Source organism: Sphaeramia orbicularis, chromosome 16 (genome assembly GCF_902148855.1).
Source record: "Sphaeramia orbicularis chromosome 16, fSphaOr1.1, whole genome shotgun sequence".
NCBI lineage: Eukaryota > Metazoa > Chordata > Actinopteri > Kurtiformes > Apogonidae > Sphaeramia > Sphaeramia orbicularis.
In genome coordinates this window covers 8689369-8708485 of record NC_043972.1, presented here as the reverse complement: position 1 = coordinate 8708485, position 19117 = coordinate 8689369, and the positions used below count along the sequence as shown (strand labels likewise).

The following is a 19117-nucleotide window of genomic DNA, read 5'->3' as shown; positions in this document are numbered from 1 at the left end:
ATTTCCCTTCATTACCTGCATCTTATCTTCTATGATTACACCTGCTGATGTTTGAATCCAAAGCTGTGCAAAATAATCCAACAATAACCGTGTTAAATTAATAAAAAATGAAAGTAACTGAATATAACTAACTCAATTTGGTTCTTTCTACACTTGCTTTGATTGTCGCATCCTTTCATTAGCGTGCTACGTTTACGTGCGCACCGTCAAACAGACTATTATTTGTAGTACAGCCAACTGTTTCTTTTTTTTTTTTTTGTCTGTTTGTTAGTTTTTCAGTTTAGCGTTCTAATGTACTGATATGATAGGGTAGCACTACGTAGTTTACTTTTAACAAATATGGGCATGCGATCAAACGCAAATCACAAAAATATTTAAAAAAGAAATACAACCGTTTATTGAATCTAAAAACATTTATAATTCAGATTTGCATCATCTTAATGTGCTTTCTTTGGATTTTATATTGTATCATATTCTTTTTTTAATCGTATTGCAGAATTATACAGCAGTGTCTGTTCGTCTGCGTTAATAACGTTTTGGTATTTCCCACCGCTCTTGAATGCAGCATTGTTCCAGTGTAGCTCCATTGGGACAGATCGGAGGACCGATCTGGATCTTTCCCTCGAAACACGTCAATAAACCCCCACAGAACCCCCACTAAAACACACACCAGACTCTACCCATGTAGCCAGCTGTCTCACGAACTCCGGGGACGTTGGGGGTAAGTGTTTGTGTTCCGTTTTTGTCTTTTTTTTTTGTAGTTTCCTAACTCTGTTGTTGTGCTGAAGTTACGTCGGGCCCTCGTCCCACGGAGGCGGCCGAAGCAGCGGACTTGATTGTATTCTGTGGCCGGAGTTGGCGTCTTATTTCCGGACACGGGCGGTACAGCTGGGGGTTGACTGGTATAATGTAAAAAAACACTTAGTATCTGATTACTTCCACGTGTTTTAAGTCTTATAGTGAGTGAACTCCTGGGAAGATATTTTACTCATCTGGTTGTGTCAACTTGTTGCTCTTTGTTGAGTCACATTTGTTTTTACTTTACAGTCTATTAAAACAGTTGCAAAAACACAGTTATTAACTTTAATAATCCTTCATAGTGTTATCAATATGACTTTAAAGCAGCTACAGGAATTTACAGGCCAACAATAGTATCTGTGATGGTTTCTTTACATGTAAACAGTGATGTGGTAACAGTAGATAAACTTACCACCAGCTAACATATCAGCATAATAATCATCAGGAATTTAATCACCCACTTAGATCATAATGGGTTATATCTTTGTTGGTAAAAGACTACATTGTTCAAACAGCTGCAAATACTTCCTATATCTTTTAGACATTGTATGTACAGCTGCCTTTTTGGAATGTGGTGTATGAAGTGTGCTTTTATCATGTTTAGTATTGTTGCTCTTTATTATTGTGTTTTATGTGCTTTTTATGGATGTGTTAACACACAGGGACCACAGCTAAAAGTAAGTTAACTGTCCAAAATTAAATACCAGGTAATAGCTACTAGAAACTGTCTACATAAATGTTATCAGTGCATCTACAGAAACAGGTGGATTAGCGTTTTATACAGTTCTCATTTTTATTGTATTTTTATTGATTCATAAGGAGTACATACACATTACACACATTCACTGGCAGTGTCTGATATACAGTTATGGAAAAATTATTAGATCATCCAAAGTCATCAGAAACAATGGTTTTGCAATCAAATACTAACTCCTGTGTGTATCATGTGACTAAAACAGACAGAAAAGAAACCATGGAATACCTAAAAGCACAGTTTTTGTCAGTACAATGCCATAGATATTGATGGAAGACCTGAAGTGATTTTGGTTATTATTTAGAAAAACATGGAAAATGGTTAGATATCAACTCTTAAATTAAACTCTTATGAGCTATTTTTGTTGTCATCATCATATTTGTCCAAATAAACATACCTTTCGTTGTACCAGGCATTAAAATGAACAAGAAATTGAAAAAAACAAGGGGTAGTCTAATAATTTTTTCCACGACTGTAGGTATGTGTATGTCGTTAGTACTCAATCATTTGATATGAGTACACTGTTAGAATAACCAAACCAGTTTCTGGTCATGTACACCAACAGCAGACCCAAACTAGCTGATACTATGTCTTTGTTTTCACTGAGAAAGTATCATGTTCTGTGTTTTAGTCACTATGCATGTGTCTATGTGAAACTCTGGCATTTGCACATGAAATTTAATGTGCATCAACAAGCTGAGACTCATTCAACGTCTGCATTCCCCACCCCAAGTTAATGCTTGCACTGAGATTCTACATGTGGATTGGCCAGGTTTTGGTCCTTTAAATCCATCTTTCTGATATGTCTCAAAACAGTGGTTCTCAGGCTGGAGCTTGTGGACCTCAGGGGACCTGTAAGACTGCCTGAAATAAAGAGCTGTAGTTTAATTTCACTGTAGAGATGATAGCAAAATGAGAGGTTGTGTGAGAGGCTGTTTTGATGACAGAGCTTCAGTCTGCGTCTGCTCTGAAACACAGTAATAATCAGCTATAGTTATCTTTTCAACTTTGGCTTCTGAAGAAAATCTTAACAAAATGTGTGCTGCGGTTGAGAATAAAAGGAATAGTTGCTTCTTGCCTTTAAATAATTCTGTAATATACTGTATCCTCTCTTTATTTTCAGGGATGTAGGATTCCTGTATTTGACCCTGAGGCACATCTGACCCAAACTGGGAGCTGATGGAAAAATTTTACCTGCTGCCTCACCCTCCCGCCTCACTGAGGTGACCCCAGGAGAAGTGGAACGCGAATGACAGAGTGAGCCAGGGGAATCTGAAATTTGGGCCAAGATATCCTCCCACTGAGCCAGAATTAAACCTGTTCCTAGTTTATACACACACACAAAAAAAGAAATACCCTAGACACTCAATCAACTATCACCATGCTGATCCCAGGACCACTGTGGGTGTGCTTGGCGCTGTTATGTGTAGGAAGCTGTAGTGCTCACAGCCTGTTTACCTGTGAGCCAATCAAAGTACATCGATGTCTGGGTATGCCCTACAACATGACCTTCTTTCCCAACATGATGGAGCACTATGACCAGGACATTGCAGCCAGTAATATGGAGGTGAGTCCTTATTACATTACCTCAAAAAATTATTTATCACTGCTATTCTATCGTTCCAGTATTGACCTTGTGGGTTATTGGCTTGTACTCGCTGTGATCCAAAATTTCATATTCCAATATAAGTAATTTAATTTCCAGATGATCATACATATCATGACATAGCATCATTTCACATAATTCAGTGAGTAAATAGGTTATGAAAAATGAAAATCCTTTGCAGTAGCAGCTGTTGTCACCTACTAGCTTCATGCTCCTCTTCAACACTGTAGTCGAGGCTTTGTTTTGATCACTCAGCTCCACTTTTGTGGCTCTCTACACACTGGCATGATTTTTGCATAAATGGTGACAGAGGTTAATGGTTTTTGAGTCTGTCGTGTTGGCTTGTATGCATGTTTCAGTTTTTTTGTCTGTGTCACACTTTTCATTCCCCAAACACTTCCATGCAACAGAAGTATCGCCTCTTTTATGTATGAATGTCTTATCATTGCATCATCCATGCATTCTCTATGTTCATTCGCATTACCTTTGCTTGCATACAAAGCACCACATGATTTATGGAAAGTGTGGGACAACAATGATCATGAATTTTATGTAAGATACATATAATCATCTTACATGTCTGTTTTTCTGACAATAATGTAAGACGTTTCTTTATCTAAAACATATCCATTCAACAGATGTATCCCCTCTTTTAGGTACAAATGCCACCTTCCCACATCTTTTTCCTGATCCAATTTACGTTATGTTCACCCTCCTCCATATTTGTTTGCATTGCCTTCATGCACATTTTACAGCTCTGCTTCATTCACATGACGTAACATATTTCCGGAAAGACTGTGACAACGAAATAAACAAAGTGCATTGATATGAATTTTACACAAGATACATAACATCATCATGTAAAAGTTGCCCTGACTGGCTTCTAATAAAATTGCATGTTTTTCTGATAAACCTTTACACCTTTCAACCTGATGATAAAGCTCAATAAAAAGATAATTGATCATGACGATGGCGGCGTTTCATGCAAAGACGGTGGTGGTTGTGCGAACACGAGATTGACAGAGGCTCGATATGTTGTTTAGAAAACCATGAATGTTCACACAGAATTTAGTGATAATCCATTAGAGACGTTTGTCGTTCAGTAGAGCTTATTTTGACTAACCACTGGAAGCAGATTGCATGTTAATGAGCCAAACAGCCACTGACCCACCTTAAAAATATCATTAGTCTCGATTTCTGTGGAGAGTTGTAATTAGATTGACTTTTGCTTGTAGTGAAACAAATGTTTGTAGCTTGCGAAAAAATTATAATTCAAGTCACAGTTGTAGATAATGAATATCATCACAATACAATGGCTGTTATTAGTGCTGTTCTGAACGCTATTAGTGTTTTCAGTCTGTAAATGTCACTGTCTATCAGCCTTTAGAAACGCATATTGATTGAGCCATAATTACCATTTTGTAACGGCCATCAACAACTAAACGCAAAGTGCCCGCCACAAATCCCACCCGATTGTTATTGAACACTGTCTAATGAATAAAATGTTGAAACGATGAAGAAATGAAAGCTTAGGGGAATTACAGTGTGGAAAAAACAGATGCCCTCATACTGGAACTATGCATTAAGGTTCCTTTAACAGGAAAAGTGCATTAAGAGAGAAGCAACAGCCAACAATGCACTGCTTCCAGGAAGGTCATACTCTCAGGTCTGAATGCTGCTTAGGCTGCGTTAAATCATTCTGCAACTGAAGCTTGTTTGAGAAAGACACTTTATTCCAATAGATGTAAATCGAAATGTTATCAAAAGGTGAGATATAAGGAGTTAATGAATGTCTGGACTAGAAATCATGGGCGATGATGGGACGTGTGCTGCAGAAAATGCTCTTATTTTGTCTTTTATGCTTGGTGGTTTGAGTTTATACTTATGAGCCATGAGCAACTCTTAGATCTTATCATTTCACATTTTGAGGGTTCTATCAGTGTTTTTTTAATCTGATTAACCCATAAAGACCCAAACAGCCACCAGTGACTAAAAGCATCTACTGATCTAAACTGTTAAATACCTGTTGATCCACTAATCCTTTCAATACATGTAAATAATTTATGTAAAATGCAGTTTGTCATCTTTTTATGGTCATCAGATATGACCCATTTGGATGTTCAGAGGGTCCATAGTGAACATGGAAACACCATCATCTTCTACGTTGATTCACCAGTAAAACCCATGGAGTTGGATCTGTGAAAGTGAATGGACACAATGGGTTTATGTTCAGTTAATGATATATTTAGTTGAAAAAGTCACTTTTTATTCAGTTTTCTCTGTTTTGGATATAATAACCCTCAACCTTAATCTGACCTTTCATGAACATCTACATGATCAGTAAATTAAATATAGGAAAATACCTGATGTTCACTGAAAAAAAACACAAACTACAGAGGATTATGTCATAATAAATTATGATAAATCACTTAGTAAAAGTTGAAGATAGAGAAAAAAAAATATTTTGGAACTGATACAAAAATAACACTGGGCCTTTATGGGTTAAATAAACAGATTAGTTTTGTTGGTTTCATTTTTCTATTCAGTTACAAGTCATGACCAGTAGCCTGTGAAATGAGGAGAGAACATTTATTTATTTAGTGTTTACTCCAGGTCCAGAAATGTCATCGAGCTGTACTTTCTTCTTTGATTTGACAGATTAATCAGATAAAAGTTGACACAAATACTGGCTCCAGATATCAGTCTTCTTGATTACCAATAAACAGTACTCGCAGTTTGTCCCTACTTACAGATTTACTGTTTCACAAAAGCATAGTGTATTTAAAGAGCTGTGATGGTGATTTTTACCCCTCAAACTCTCACCTCGGCTACAGATACTCATCCTGATGTGCGTTCAGAGTATCTTCTTGTGTTTCTTCCACTATCGTCGTCGTCGCCTCTTGTGAACTGACATTCCTGCAGGCCAGGGTTTGGATTACGCACATTCTGATGCTAGAGTTGAGCGTGAACACTGATCTGTGGAAGGAATCTTTTGTGTGGCATCTGGCAAAGGTAAAGGCTTCTTATTTCATAGCAACCTTGGCCACAGGCAACTTCACGGACTTTGTTGTGTGAGGCCTTTGATTTCTGGAGGAAGGGGAGGGACACACCCAGTCGCACACAAAGCCCAGCCTGCATACCACAAAGAGTATTCTGCTTCTGTTAATCACTCACTCATTTCCCCCCGTGTGCAGTCTTACCTCCACGGTCCTGTCTCCCAGGTAACAGGATAACACTTTCTGGCCTGCATACAACATCACATACTATGCATTGCTTTCTTAGAAAACGTGCAGGGATTTATCAGAAAGACCTGACACCATAATCAAGCAGAATATTGGCTTTAGTTGGGTGCCGTCCAGCCTATCAGTAGGATTTTCCGGTAGAGGCATAACCTTTTCCCGCCCTTGATGCAGGCTTCGTCCAGCTACTTTGTAAAAATAACTTAGAAGCTACAATGGGAATGCTAAAAGTAGCTGACATACTGTAACGGGGAGAAAATTTCTGAGTCTTTAAAGTTAAGGCAGAAGTTTTAAAAGCGAGCGTCAAACCATGTTTTTGACTCTTATAATCCCTGAAGTACTTTAGTAGAAATTCTGAGAAGAGGATTTTTTTTCCTGCAGTCAGCTCGACTGCTGATCCCAATTGAAGGTCTCTGAAACGGGGGCAGTTGTTGTTACAGTATCTTTGCCATAAAGCAAATAAAGGTCAGATTGTTGAGCAAGAGTGAGACCAGTGAGAAGGAGTCCAGGACCTCCACAGGAGAGAAACAAGGACTTGTACTGTCAGAGGGGGCAAGTCCAGGCCCCGGAGATGTGGGCCCACTGCCAGACTGGATTTCAGGAAAGAAGAGAAGAGCAAACATTCAACAGTGGGCTCTGTTGGTGTGGATATATGTGTTTTATACAAATATTAGCAAATATTAGTCAGCCCACACAAAACGGTTTGATAATAGTCAAGTCCTGGGCTGTGGTGAAACATCTGGCCGTGTCAAAGAACAAACAGAGCAGTTGTGGGTGAACAAATAAATCATAAATTTGACTTAGACACAGTCAAGAGTACAATAATTTAAAATTAATAGATGAATAACAGTAGGACAAACATGATTTTATGTAGTTTTATTACAAGGAGTATTGTTTTGGTTTTCATGTCATGCAAACAAGGAGCCAGTATGAAAAGTTACAGCCTGTTGTCCCCAGATTTATTCCTTCTGTCTGTTCCAAACATTTGCACTGAAATGGGGAAAAAGGCATTAAACCTGCATGGACTTCAGTTTGGAATGAAGTAAATGTTAGTCTCTCAAACTCTGTAGACATGATTTTACAGGCTGTAGATTTTTTACCAAATTCATTTACATGTTAACTTCTTTACTTTTTATTTTCTTTGATTGTGTTCCATGCCTTATGATGTTTATGTATGTTTTTACGGCTCCAACCTGGTTTGAAACCTTGTTAATTGTGCTGCTGCTTATGTAGACCAGGATGCCAGTGTAAAAGATATTTGAATGAGTTTTCCTCTTTAAAAATAAATGCTTGAAACACAGGAGTCAAAAACAACAGCTTTAGTGATTAGACACTAGATTAAAATTGGCAACAAATAAGATTCCCTCAGGTTCAACTTCAAGGCCAAGCAGAAGCCTTACGTTCTCGTCATCAGGACAATCAAACAAAAAAACTGTCTCTGACGCTTCAAGCTCATTCATTCGGCGTCTCCCGACCACCATCACCCATCAACAGCTCTGTGTATTCCAGCCTTCCTGGCCTGTCGCTGTGTGTTTCCAAACGTCCATGCACTCATTTCCTGCCAGCTCTACTGCATCCCCCTCCTCAGTCGTCACTTCTTGACCATTTTGTTGAAACGGAAGAGTATGTTTCCCAGCCACTGAATGGGCCCTTTGTGTGGCGCTGTAGAACGCTGCAGCTCCACAACTGAAACTACCCATGTTATGAAAGAGTCATATCTGTTCTCATCCTCAGTTACTATTTACATATCAGTTACAGCTGGGGTGTCAAACATATGGTCCACGGGCCAAAACCGGCCCACCAAAGGGTCCGATCTGGGCCAGAGGATGAATTTATGAAATGCAAAAACTAAACTCGGATATTAACAGTCAGTGGTGTCAAAATCAGTTTAGTTCATGAGTATATGTAAATAAGATGAGGCTTAATATTGTTAAAATTGCACTTATTTATCTTAAAGCAGTGTATGACTTTGATCACAAATTTTTTTTTCAAATGTGTAAAACTCCAGTTATATCCTAATTATCACCAATCCATTAGTTTTTCCAAGCTTCAGCACCTGAATCACTTCCCTCAGTGTGAACAACTTCAAAGATGACTCCATCATAAACACAGTCCGCTTGTTTGCATAACAAACCCAAACGTCATTCGAGCCTTTTCGGAAATTTTGTCCCGAAGTGGTGCATTGTGGGAATGCCAATTCTATGCAGCAGCAATTTCACTATCTCTTTGTGAATGCTGAATCCAAATGTGGCCTTTACCTCCATCCACCGACTAGACTCATCCTGTAAAAGCACCCTGGTGGACCGGAGAATTTTACGTTGTAACGATTTGGCTCATTTTCTTGCAGAATCTGTGAGAAACCCCTTTTGCTTGGTCAGCATTCCCACAATGCACTTTGCGACAAAATTTCCAAAAAAGCCCAAGTGATGTTTTGGTTTGTTATGTAAACAAACAGACTGTGTTTATGATGGAGTCATCCTCAAAGTTGTTCACCATTAGGGAAGTAATTCAGGTGTGAAAGCACAGAAAGACTAATGGATTGGTGATAATTAGGATATCACTCGCGTTTTACAAATTTGAAAAAAAAAAAAAAACTGTGATGAAAGTCCTACACTGCTTTAATATATTTCAGGTTATTAATTTTCTTAATATTTTTCAAAACATAGTTTGTAGATATACCATAATTTCTTGGTCTATAAGCCGCTACTTTTTTCACATGCTGTGAATTCGCAGCTCAAACAATGATGCGGCTAATTTATGTTTCACGGGCTAACAATCAATCCGGCTGTTGAAGAACGAAATAGAACTGCTGCACGTAAGCTTGGCATCAACGACTCAATGGTGAGACATCAGCGTGAAGCGTGGGTGTAGTTTATAATCAGGTGCAGCCAATAGTCTGGAAAGTACAGTAAACCTTTTCATAATGTAATTGAGCTTTTTTTCCACTCTAAAACTGGGAAAAGTTTGAAGTTGACATTATTTGCAGGTTATTATGTTATTAAATCACATCTCCTCACACTGAAAATACCCACGGTAAAATCTATCATTGGTCGATCATCTTTTTCATAAACAGCAGCAAAAGATTGGAATGAGCTTTAAAATCACTGAAACTGGACAATTTTATTTCAGTTTCTACATTTAAGAAAAGTATAATGGACATTTTAACAGACGTGCTGCTACACATACTTTTTATGTCTGTTTTTTTAGTGTCTTTTTAATCGCCTTGTGTTTTTTTGTCATGTTATTTGTCATATTTATGTTGTTATATGATCCCCTCCTCCTGTCAGGTCATTATTGCAAATAAGAATGTTTTTAAGGACTTACCTGGTTAAATAAAGGTTGAATAAATTAAGAAAATATTATTCTACTGGTCCAACCTACATGAGAGCATATTGGGCTGAATGTGGAATGAGTTTGACACCCCTGAGTTACAGCATAGTGTTGAGTATGTAAATATGAACATGCCCCTTCCTGTTTAGCAAAAAGGTGTGTCTCAAAAACAAACTCAAAGTTCCTTTTCCAAAGCCTCCCAGTGATCTCCCATCTCTCCTCTGTCCACCTCCAGCCTTTTATGCCCCTGGTAAACCTACACTGCTCCCCGAGTGTCCACCACTTCCTGTGCCAAGCTTTTATCCCACAATGCACCGAGGAAAAAACCGTGATCCTTCCATGTCGAGAAGAGTGTAAGATGGTGCTGTCGGACTGTGCAGAGGATATCCGAGTGTTCGGTATCACCTGGCCTCCTGAGCTGCAGTGTGACAAGTAAGAAAAGCACAAATAAACACTCCAAAGGTTCATAACTAGTCTATTATACAGATGTTAAGTTCTGTAAAGTCTAAAGTAAATTAATGTGAATCTAACATATTCTATGATTTGACTGACAAGTATTTTATTGGATTTAGTGCTTGATTGAAGAGGTTTGTTCTCCCATTCTTTTGTGTGTGTGTGTGTGTGTGTGTGTGTGTGTGTGTGTGTGTGTAAAACATAGGGTTGGTATTGGTGCTTGAAATCCTTGAAAATGCTTGAATTTCAATGTTGTGTTTTCAAGGTCTGAAAAGTGCTTGAATTTTAGTTTAAGTGCTTGCAATTATAACTCTGTAATGTGATTTGTTTATTTATATTTAATAGTAACCTTGCCAGGGTAGATGCCAAGCCAAAGCTACTTAGAGGGGATACATATAGAAAAACAAAACTTTATGTCAAAAAAGAAAAGTAGCAGGCGCTCTCAGGTCGACTCCAGGTAAATTTTTTTCTTCATTTTTGTCTCGATGCAAGTGTGCCTTAAAAACGCCAAGTAGCTTCCCTTTTTTCTTGGATAAAAATTTGTGTTCTCCTTTAATTTCTAAACTTTTTGCTAGTATGAAACATAATTTTAGTTGTTTATGGCCTAATACAATGTACATCATTGTGATAAAAAGTGACAAAAATAATAATGAGTATATGCATTCCTGTAGATATGTATATTACCCCAGTGATAAGGTGCTGTGCTGGAAAATTTTGAAAATGAGCCTTAGAAGTGCTTGAATTTGACCGTGAAGAATGTGTATGAACCCTGCAAATACCGCAAACGCTTTCTAAAACAGGTAAAGTCAGCGGGCATTTGGTGGCTCTATTAAATCTGGAGTTTATTGCAGTAAAAGGATTACAGAACAGGTCTTTGACTGTGTTCATAATGCTCTTAAGGGGGTCTTTAAAAGTCTTACATTTGTGAAACCCTTATTAAAGGATTTTGCAGATTGTTTTAGTTACTGACTGGTTTTTATTTTCCAGATTGCAGACCTGCTACCTGTTTGACAACTCTTTGTCAGCTCCTCCTGTAACAACCCCCGAGACCTCATCATCGGCGAAAAGGGACCTCGGCTTCTGGTGTCCACTGCAGTTAAAGACCAGACCAGGCCTGGGCTCCATGTTCCTGGGGGCCCAGGACTGTGCTCCGCCTTGTTCTAACATGTATTTCAAACCCCATGACATTGAATTTGCAAAGAGCTTCATCGGCGTGTGTTCCATCATCTGCCTGGGAGCCACGCTTTTCACCTTCCTCACCTTCCTCATCGACGTTAAGCGTTTCCGCTACCCAGAGCGTCCCATAATCTTCTACGCCGTTTGCTACAGCTTTGTCTCGCTCATTTACTTTATCGGCTTCCTGCTGGGGAACAACGCAGCCTGCACCAAAGCCGCTCATCCTTCAGGCGTGGACACTGTGGTGCTGGGCTCTCAGAGTAAAGGATGCACTCTGCTGTTTATGCTGCTCTACTTCTTCTCCATCGCTGGTATCGTTTGGTGGGTCATTCTTACCATCACGTGGTTCCTAGCCGCTGGTCCCAAGTGGAGCTGTGAGGCCATAGAGAAGAAAGCAGTGAGTTTTTTTTTTCTTTCTTTCTTTTTGTACTAAAATAACAGGACAGCACAAACAGAAAAGTGAAAATTACATAGACTACAAAAAGTAATGTAAATGAAATAGAACTGCAGAGAAAAGAAGCTTTGTTTTTTTCACTTTAACCCCATAAGGAGTACCATTATAACAAGCTGCCTACATTTATTTGTTTTCTTTTGCAAAACAAGTGTCAGAAAATGTATTTTTTGGCAATTCTTTAGTATTTCTTTTTTCTGCGCTGGAAAAAATCAAAATCTTACCAAGCGTATTTTCTCATTTCTAGTCAAAATATCTTATCACACTTAAAATAACGCATAATTACCTCAAGAGTAACTTTTCAGTGAGATATTAGAACTTATTTTTAGACAATAGGTCTTGAAAATCTTATTTCAAGAATTATTACCAAGATAAGTTTACTTGTTCCATTGGCAGATTTTTCGCTTGAATTAAGCCAAAAAATCTTGAATTAAGCAAAAAAAAAAAAAAAAAAATCTGCCAATGGAACAAGTGAAAATTATCTTGGTAAGATTTCTTGATATAAGATTTTCCAGATCTGCTGTCTAAAAATAAGTTCTTCTATCTCACTGAAAAGTTACTCTTTAGGTGATTATGTCTTATTTTAAGTGTGATGACATAATTTTGACAAGAAATGAGAAAAATGCACTTGTTTAGATTTTGATTTTTTCCAAGAACCTTTAATATCTGGCCATTAATTATCATTATTGTATGTAGTAAATTATTAAGGTGGGACCTTTCTGTGTGTGGAGTTTGCATGTTCTCCTCATGTCTGTGTGGGTTCTCTCCAGGTACTCCGTCTTCCTCCCACCATCCAAAGACATGCACTGATAGGTTAATTGGTTAATCTAAATTGCCCATAGGTGTAATTGTGAGAGTGATTTGCTTGTTTGTCTGTGTGTCAGCCCTGCAATGAACTGGCGACTCATCCAGGGTGTACCCCGCCTTCGCCCATAAGTAGCCGGGTTAGACTCCAGCGACCCTAGTGAGGATAAAGCAGGTTCAGATGATGAATGAATGAATGAAATTCTTACAACAGTGTGTTATAGCAAAGAACAAAAAAGGGACTAAATGTTCATAATGAAAATCTATGACATTTAAAAAAAATAAGCTTTCAACTATTTTACATGTGCTCAGACATTTTTGTTTTGTCTGGAGCATTCTATTTTCATGTTATAGCTTCTTATTTATCATTATTTTAAGTCATTTTTTGCCTGTGTGATAGTTTCTGTTGTAACTGTAGAAAGAGAAAAACATCCATGATCTATCTATCTGTCTGTCTATCTGTGTTTTATACATATGTATATGTGTGTGTGCCCTAAAGGGTTAATTAATGGGACTTCATGTAAAATTTCCAAACTATGTCAACTGCAGCAGGATTGCCAATGGCGCTCCCTGTTGAAAATATTTGTTGATCTTCTGTCTTTAGGTGTGGTTCCACTCTGCTGCGTGGGGGATCCCCGGGGCGCTAACGGTCATGCTCCTGGCTCTCAACAAGGTGGAAGGGGACAACATCAGCGGGGTTTGCTTCGTGGGACTCTACGACCTGGATGCCCTGCGCTACTTCGTCCTGGCCCCGCTGTGCGTGGGCGTCATAGTCGGCCTCTTCCTCCTCCTGGCGGGCATCGTCTCCCTCAACCACGTCAGGCAGGTCATTCAACACGACGAGCGCAACCAGGAGAAGCTCAAGAAGTTCATGATCCGCATCGGTGTGTTCAGCTGCCTCTACCTGGTTCCGCTGGTCACCCTGTTGGCCTGCTACACCTACGAACAGAGCCACCGCAGCAGCTGGGAGACCACCTGGATCAACGACCGCTGTCAGGAGTACAGCATCCCCTGCTCCTATAAGGTAGCCCTGGATGGTTAAGTCAGAAGGAATCGAGTGAAACACCAGAGGAAGGCAGATGAAAATCATCAGAATACTTTATTAATACCAGGGGAAATTCTTGTGTGTTACAGTTACTCTGCAAGTATAAATAAAGTAGCAGGAAAGAAATTATCAATACTACAAAACTATCTATATCATAATACTGGAAGGTCTCAGAGTGTCTGTGTGTGTATCTGCACAGTTCTGAGAAATTGAGATGTTTTTAACTGGCCAGTTTGGTACCTACAGTTGAGGAATAGTCCCATCTCCACATTTAATATTTCGGTAAGTTGATAGGACCAATACTTTGATAGATATTAGTCATTTACAATCACGTTGCTTGGTACACCAGAAGCACAGTACCATGCTGTATGATGGGGAAATTTAGTTAAAAACAGGAACGCTGCATTTACTAGCTTCAGTCCGTGATGGTTGATGGGAAGATATCTAGATAGATCTAGATATCGGTATTAATATCACTAGTATATATTAAGCTCTAAATATTCACACATCTATAGAGCTCTAAATATAAATAAACCAAATATACATATTAAACACTGCATTAAACACAGAACGGCAATGCACTGGACAGAGATGATCAATATGATGACTAAAGAAATGTAGATAAATAAGTGTGCAAAAATATTGCTGTGTGTAATTATAGTTATGAGGTTACAGTGTTGAAAAAAATTACACTGAAAGTAGTGTCATTGGCTCAGAATGACTAAGAGTGTGCACATTTAAACACACAATCCCAAGAAAGTTTTATGTTCTCACATGAAAAGAGATATAAGAATACAGAAAGACAAACATAAATACAATCAAATCAGAATGTCAGCAGTAATAAAAAGTTAAATGAATCAACTAAATGACTTTTTAAAGCATCCACTATCCTGACATTTCCATCTTCAAGGATTAAACATGAATCTAATGAAATGCAACACAAATACTTGACATTTAAAACAACCAAACCATTAATTATTACTGTATGATGTTAATAAATAATATGGCATAAGGTGAGAAAGTCCATTCTTCTGTTCTGTCGACAGTGTTTTAAAGTGAAAAGAGGCCGGATTGTAAAACTTAATTTATGGCAGAATGACAGATGATTCAATGCACGGTTCAGTGTGAAAAACAAGGGGATGTGGACTTGTGATATAACACATTAATGACATTAAGTCCCAAAAAAGCTGATGCTACAAAATCTAATTTGTTAATTTATTCCAGATCAGAATTTAGTTAGTGTTTGTCTCTTCCTTTCAGACCACAGAGAACAACCGTCCAGACCTGTCCCTGTTTCTCGTCAAATACTTGATGACGTTAGTTGTCGGGATATCCGCCGTGTTCTGGGTCAGCAGCAAAAAGACCTGCTCCGAGTGGGCCTACTTCTTCAACAGGACACGGAAGAGGGAGTAAGACCCTAAATCTTGTCCTCCCGGTTGTTAAAGTTCATTTAACCCTTTAACCCCTGAGACATTACTTCTGCTGTGAATCTGCTTCTGTTTCAGGCTCATAAAAGCTGCTGTGAGTATGTGCTGCTCATGTTCCTTTTCTTCAGTGGTTTTGCTTTACTGTGTGTTTTAGGGTCAAAACAGGGTGGAATAACAGAAAAAGACAAAGAGAGGAATTGAAGTTTGACAAGTTTTGACCAAATAAGGCACTCAGAATGTACATCAATAAAAGATTTAGGATGTTGAACATGAACTGTGAACTGGAACACAATGAAAAACAACAAGGATTTGAATTTGGGCCCAGTCGTTTTTGTTTTGGGCTCTTTTTCTAAATCAGTTCAGCTGCTTTTTGGCACCTGGTTGAACTGTAAAAAGTAGTTATACAGTCAAAACTCAGTAAAAACACTGTAAATAAATAAATAGTTAAAGGAAAATCATGACAATGCTGCAAAAAACAGTAAAAAAAAACAAGGTAAATGGTTTAAAAAAAATGAAACAAACTATTTTTATAGTGAGTCGGTCTCAGTCACTGCTCTGTGTTTTGCCCTCTATTACACAGGCAGTGGGGGGTGTACTGAGCATCCTCAGATGTCTATGGAATAAACCAGGTCTATTCTATTAGCACGTTTTGAAATTTTTCCTAATGAGCAAATGGTTGAATTTTGATGAATATTTAAAATAAATCATACATTCAGAACGCTCACCACAGACATGTCAGGGGTTAAAGGGTTAAGTTCATTTAAGTTTCATGAGCCATAAACGTGTAAACTCACTGAATCCTCATGTTTTCTGACCCTCAGTCCCATCAGCGAGAGCCGCCGGGTTCTCCAGGAATCCTGCGAGTTCTTCCTCAAGCACAACAGCCGAGTCCAGCACAAGAAGAAGCACTACAAGCCCAACTCGCACAAGCTCAAGGTCATCTCTAAGTCCATGGGCACGAGCACGGTGGCGGGCGCACCCACTAACGCCTCCACCACCACCGCTTCTAACCAAGGAACGTCAGCTCTGGCCAATCACGGGCCTCACGCACAAGGCTCCCTGTCTGAGGTGTCGGCCAGGGATCATCTGGACCGTGGGACCTCGAACAGGAGCTCCAGGCGGGGAGAGCGGGGAGACAGGGAGAGGGAGAGGGAGAAGGAAGGGGGAGAGAGACGCAGTAAAGGGAGCTCCAGTAAGGTCAGCAGCCGCTCGGAGAGTTTACTCAGAGTCCCAGATGGGAGGTAAGACATGTCCAATACATTTTATTAGGGTTTGTCTGAATGTTAGAATAGAATAGAATAGAATAGAATAGAATAGAATAGAATAGAATACCCATTATTATCATTGTTTATGTAATGAAATTGAGAGTGCTACTCCAGTCAATATGAATAAAAAAACAATTTCTCAGAAAATAAGAATAGAGCAAAAATAAAATAAAAACTAAAAAGTAAAATAAGAAAATAGAATATAAAATTTTACAGAATGTAAAGTAAGAACAGAACTAAAGTAGAATATAACCAAAATAGACATAGAATATGAATAGACACAATATTAACGGTGTGTAATGTTCCCTCCAATGTAACACAAAACAATGGATTAGCCGATAGCAGAAGCTTTATTTGTATAAAATCAAGTTATGATCAGAAAACAGCAAATGTAAGACAAAATTCATTATCATCGCTTCATAACGCGACCTTTGTTTTTGCTTTTCTTTGTCTCTTTCAGTGATTTTTATCAGTAGAGAAATATTACTTATATTATTGGGTCTGCTTACTGTTAGCTTAGTGCTGCAAAGTTTGTCGCATTGGTTTGTTGTTTTATTATTCATGACATATGCTAGTCTCAGACTGTTAGCTTGTTGTAGATTTTTTTCCCATTTAAGTGCTTGTTGTTTGAGTTGTAATCTATTTTCCGAAAATGCATTTCATTGAGCTTTGAGCTGATGTTCTACTGGTTACATGAATATACAAAATGTGTATATTTCTACGAGCATCATGTAGTATTACCATAGCAACACAGATGGAACAAGCTATAGGCTCTGTATCACCAGTTCTTCTCTTTTGTGAAATTATGACTCTGTTGTTGTACTTCACTATTAATATTAATAATAATATTTATTTTAGCTGCTTTTATTTGTATTTTTGTAGTTGGTTTTACATGTGATAAGATTTGATGCCACTTTTAATTTCGTTGTAGTTGTTGTGACAATGATGATATTCTATTCTTTTCTTTTCTTTTCTAACCTCTGTTGTCTTGTTGCTGGTTCAGGATGACGCCGAGGAGTGACCTGTCCGAAGCCAGGCAGGTTTCCAGTGGACAGCAGCAGCAGCAGCATCCAGCTTTAAACCTATCACTGAGCAGCAGCATTCAAGACTCCACCCACCAACTGGTGCACAAGGCACCTGAGGAGAGCAAGGAGGCAAAAGACAGCAACTGCTGAGATGTTGGACCCTAAAGTTTTCCCACTAAACCAGCCGTCCATCCCTGAATTTAATGGTGGCGCCTGTTTGAAATCCCAGCATCCCTTTGTGTTTCCTGGCATATATTATATCAGCTGCATGTGTCTGAGTATATGATTGTCTTAAATGCTGCCAGTTTAATACAGCGTACCTCATGCATTTCAGATGTGGTATGTTTGGACCAGAATGTGTTGGCTTTAGTGGAGTCTTAACGGGGTGACATTATTGACTTTGGGCGACTCCTGTGTCTGTCAGCTTTACTGAGCTTATATCCATACAGTCAAACCGTGAATGTTTCATCAGCACATGTGTATATGAAATCCAACAGCATTAAAGTACAAATGTTAGGTCTACAGTTACTCAGACTGGTAGATCATAGTAGAGAGGCGAAAGAAAACAATATTTATGTAAACCTGCATTTTTTCTTCTTTTTTTTTTTTTTTTTTTTTTTTTTTAGAAGTGAAGTCTTACACTGGACTAGTCGTTACACTGTTGGTTTTAAGAAAGGTCATGATAAAGCCAAACATTTAATCTAAGGAAAAAGTCTTCCTGTGGTAAACTTTATCTGAATGTCTGTTGTTAGTAAAACATCGTGTGTACTTTTTATTATTTTAAACAAGGCATGCTCATAAACTTGATAATTTTAAATGCTGATTTTTGATAAAAAAAAAAATTTTATTACAGAAAATACTCTATCATTTTGTGTATTTCAATTTTCTGCTATTTTCTGTTGTTCAAGCCTTTATTTTATTTTTTTTATTTAGAGTCTGCTCCCCATAAAGACGCATCCTATGAATCTGGATCAAGTTTAGCTTTATAGTTTTCTAAAGAATGTGCCTTTCCTCGTGAACCTACACATGGTTTGCAGGTGTAGGTGTTAAATTCATAGATTTACAATTAAATAAGGAAACCAGTCAAATGGGCTTTGCACTATTTCTCACCAGAAGCACAAACCACTAAATATTAAGTGTGAATTGTCCTAATGACTGAATATCTGGGGTTTTATTCAGGATTTCTATTTAACATATGGGTTCTGGACCATATATCTCTGTATTTCCACATCTGCTTCTGTGACTACTTCACACTCTGTCATGCTGCACTATCTGTTTTGCTGTAAAAAAGGGTTGAATTTTTCCCTTAAAAGTCTTTAAATGGCCTATTTGAGGGTCTCGGGATGTCCCCAATAACACTAATTAAACAAAAGGGAAATATTTTTAGTCTTCTGCAGTTGAGAGGAGATCTTGCTGATGATAAAACTAGACCTAGTGTAGTTTAAGACCAGTTTTTATGGAGCTGTTTTTAATGTGTTTTTATTGTAGCCTGTATTTCTGGCAAAATTTTTGTATCAATACCATTTAATTTTGATAAAATACTGAATAAAAAAAAGTGCATTGATGCTTGGTTGTGTGTCTTCACTGCTTATTTAATAAATGGCATTAGAACATCCATAATCCTTCCTATGTAAAGATGTCAAAAGTAGGAAAAAGCAGATTCTGCTCTTCACATGAAAGTCATATGGAGATATTCTGAGTGTTTTTTTTTTTTTCCTCACCAGGCTCCTGCTCGTTGACTGGT

General features: G+C 38.2%; 1 protein-coding gene across 1 annotated transcript; it reads left to right on the top strand.

Annotated features, from left to right (window-relative positions):
- Positions 1-586: 586 nt before the first annotated feature.
- On the top strand, positions 587-18943 carry fzd6 (frizzled class receptor 6). Its single transcript, XM_030158861.1, has 8 exons — positions 587-721; positions 2676-3119; positions 9963-10159; positions 11168-11753; positions 13216-13635; positions 14917-15065; positions 15905-16324; positions 17352-18943. The coding sequence occupies exons 2-8, from the start codon at positions 2934-2936 to the stop codon at positions 17521-17523; spliced, it is 2130 nt and encodes a 709-aa protein (XP_030014721.1). The 5' UTR covers positions 587-721; positions 2676-2933; the 3' UTR covers positions 17524-18943.
- The last annotated feature ends 174 nt before the right edge of the window (positions 18944-19117 follow it).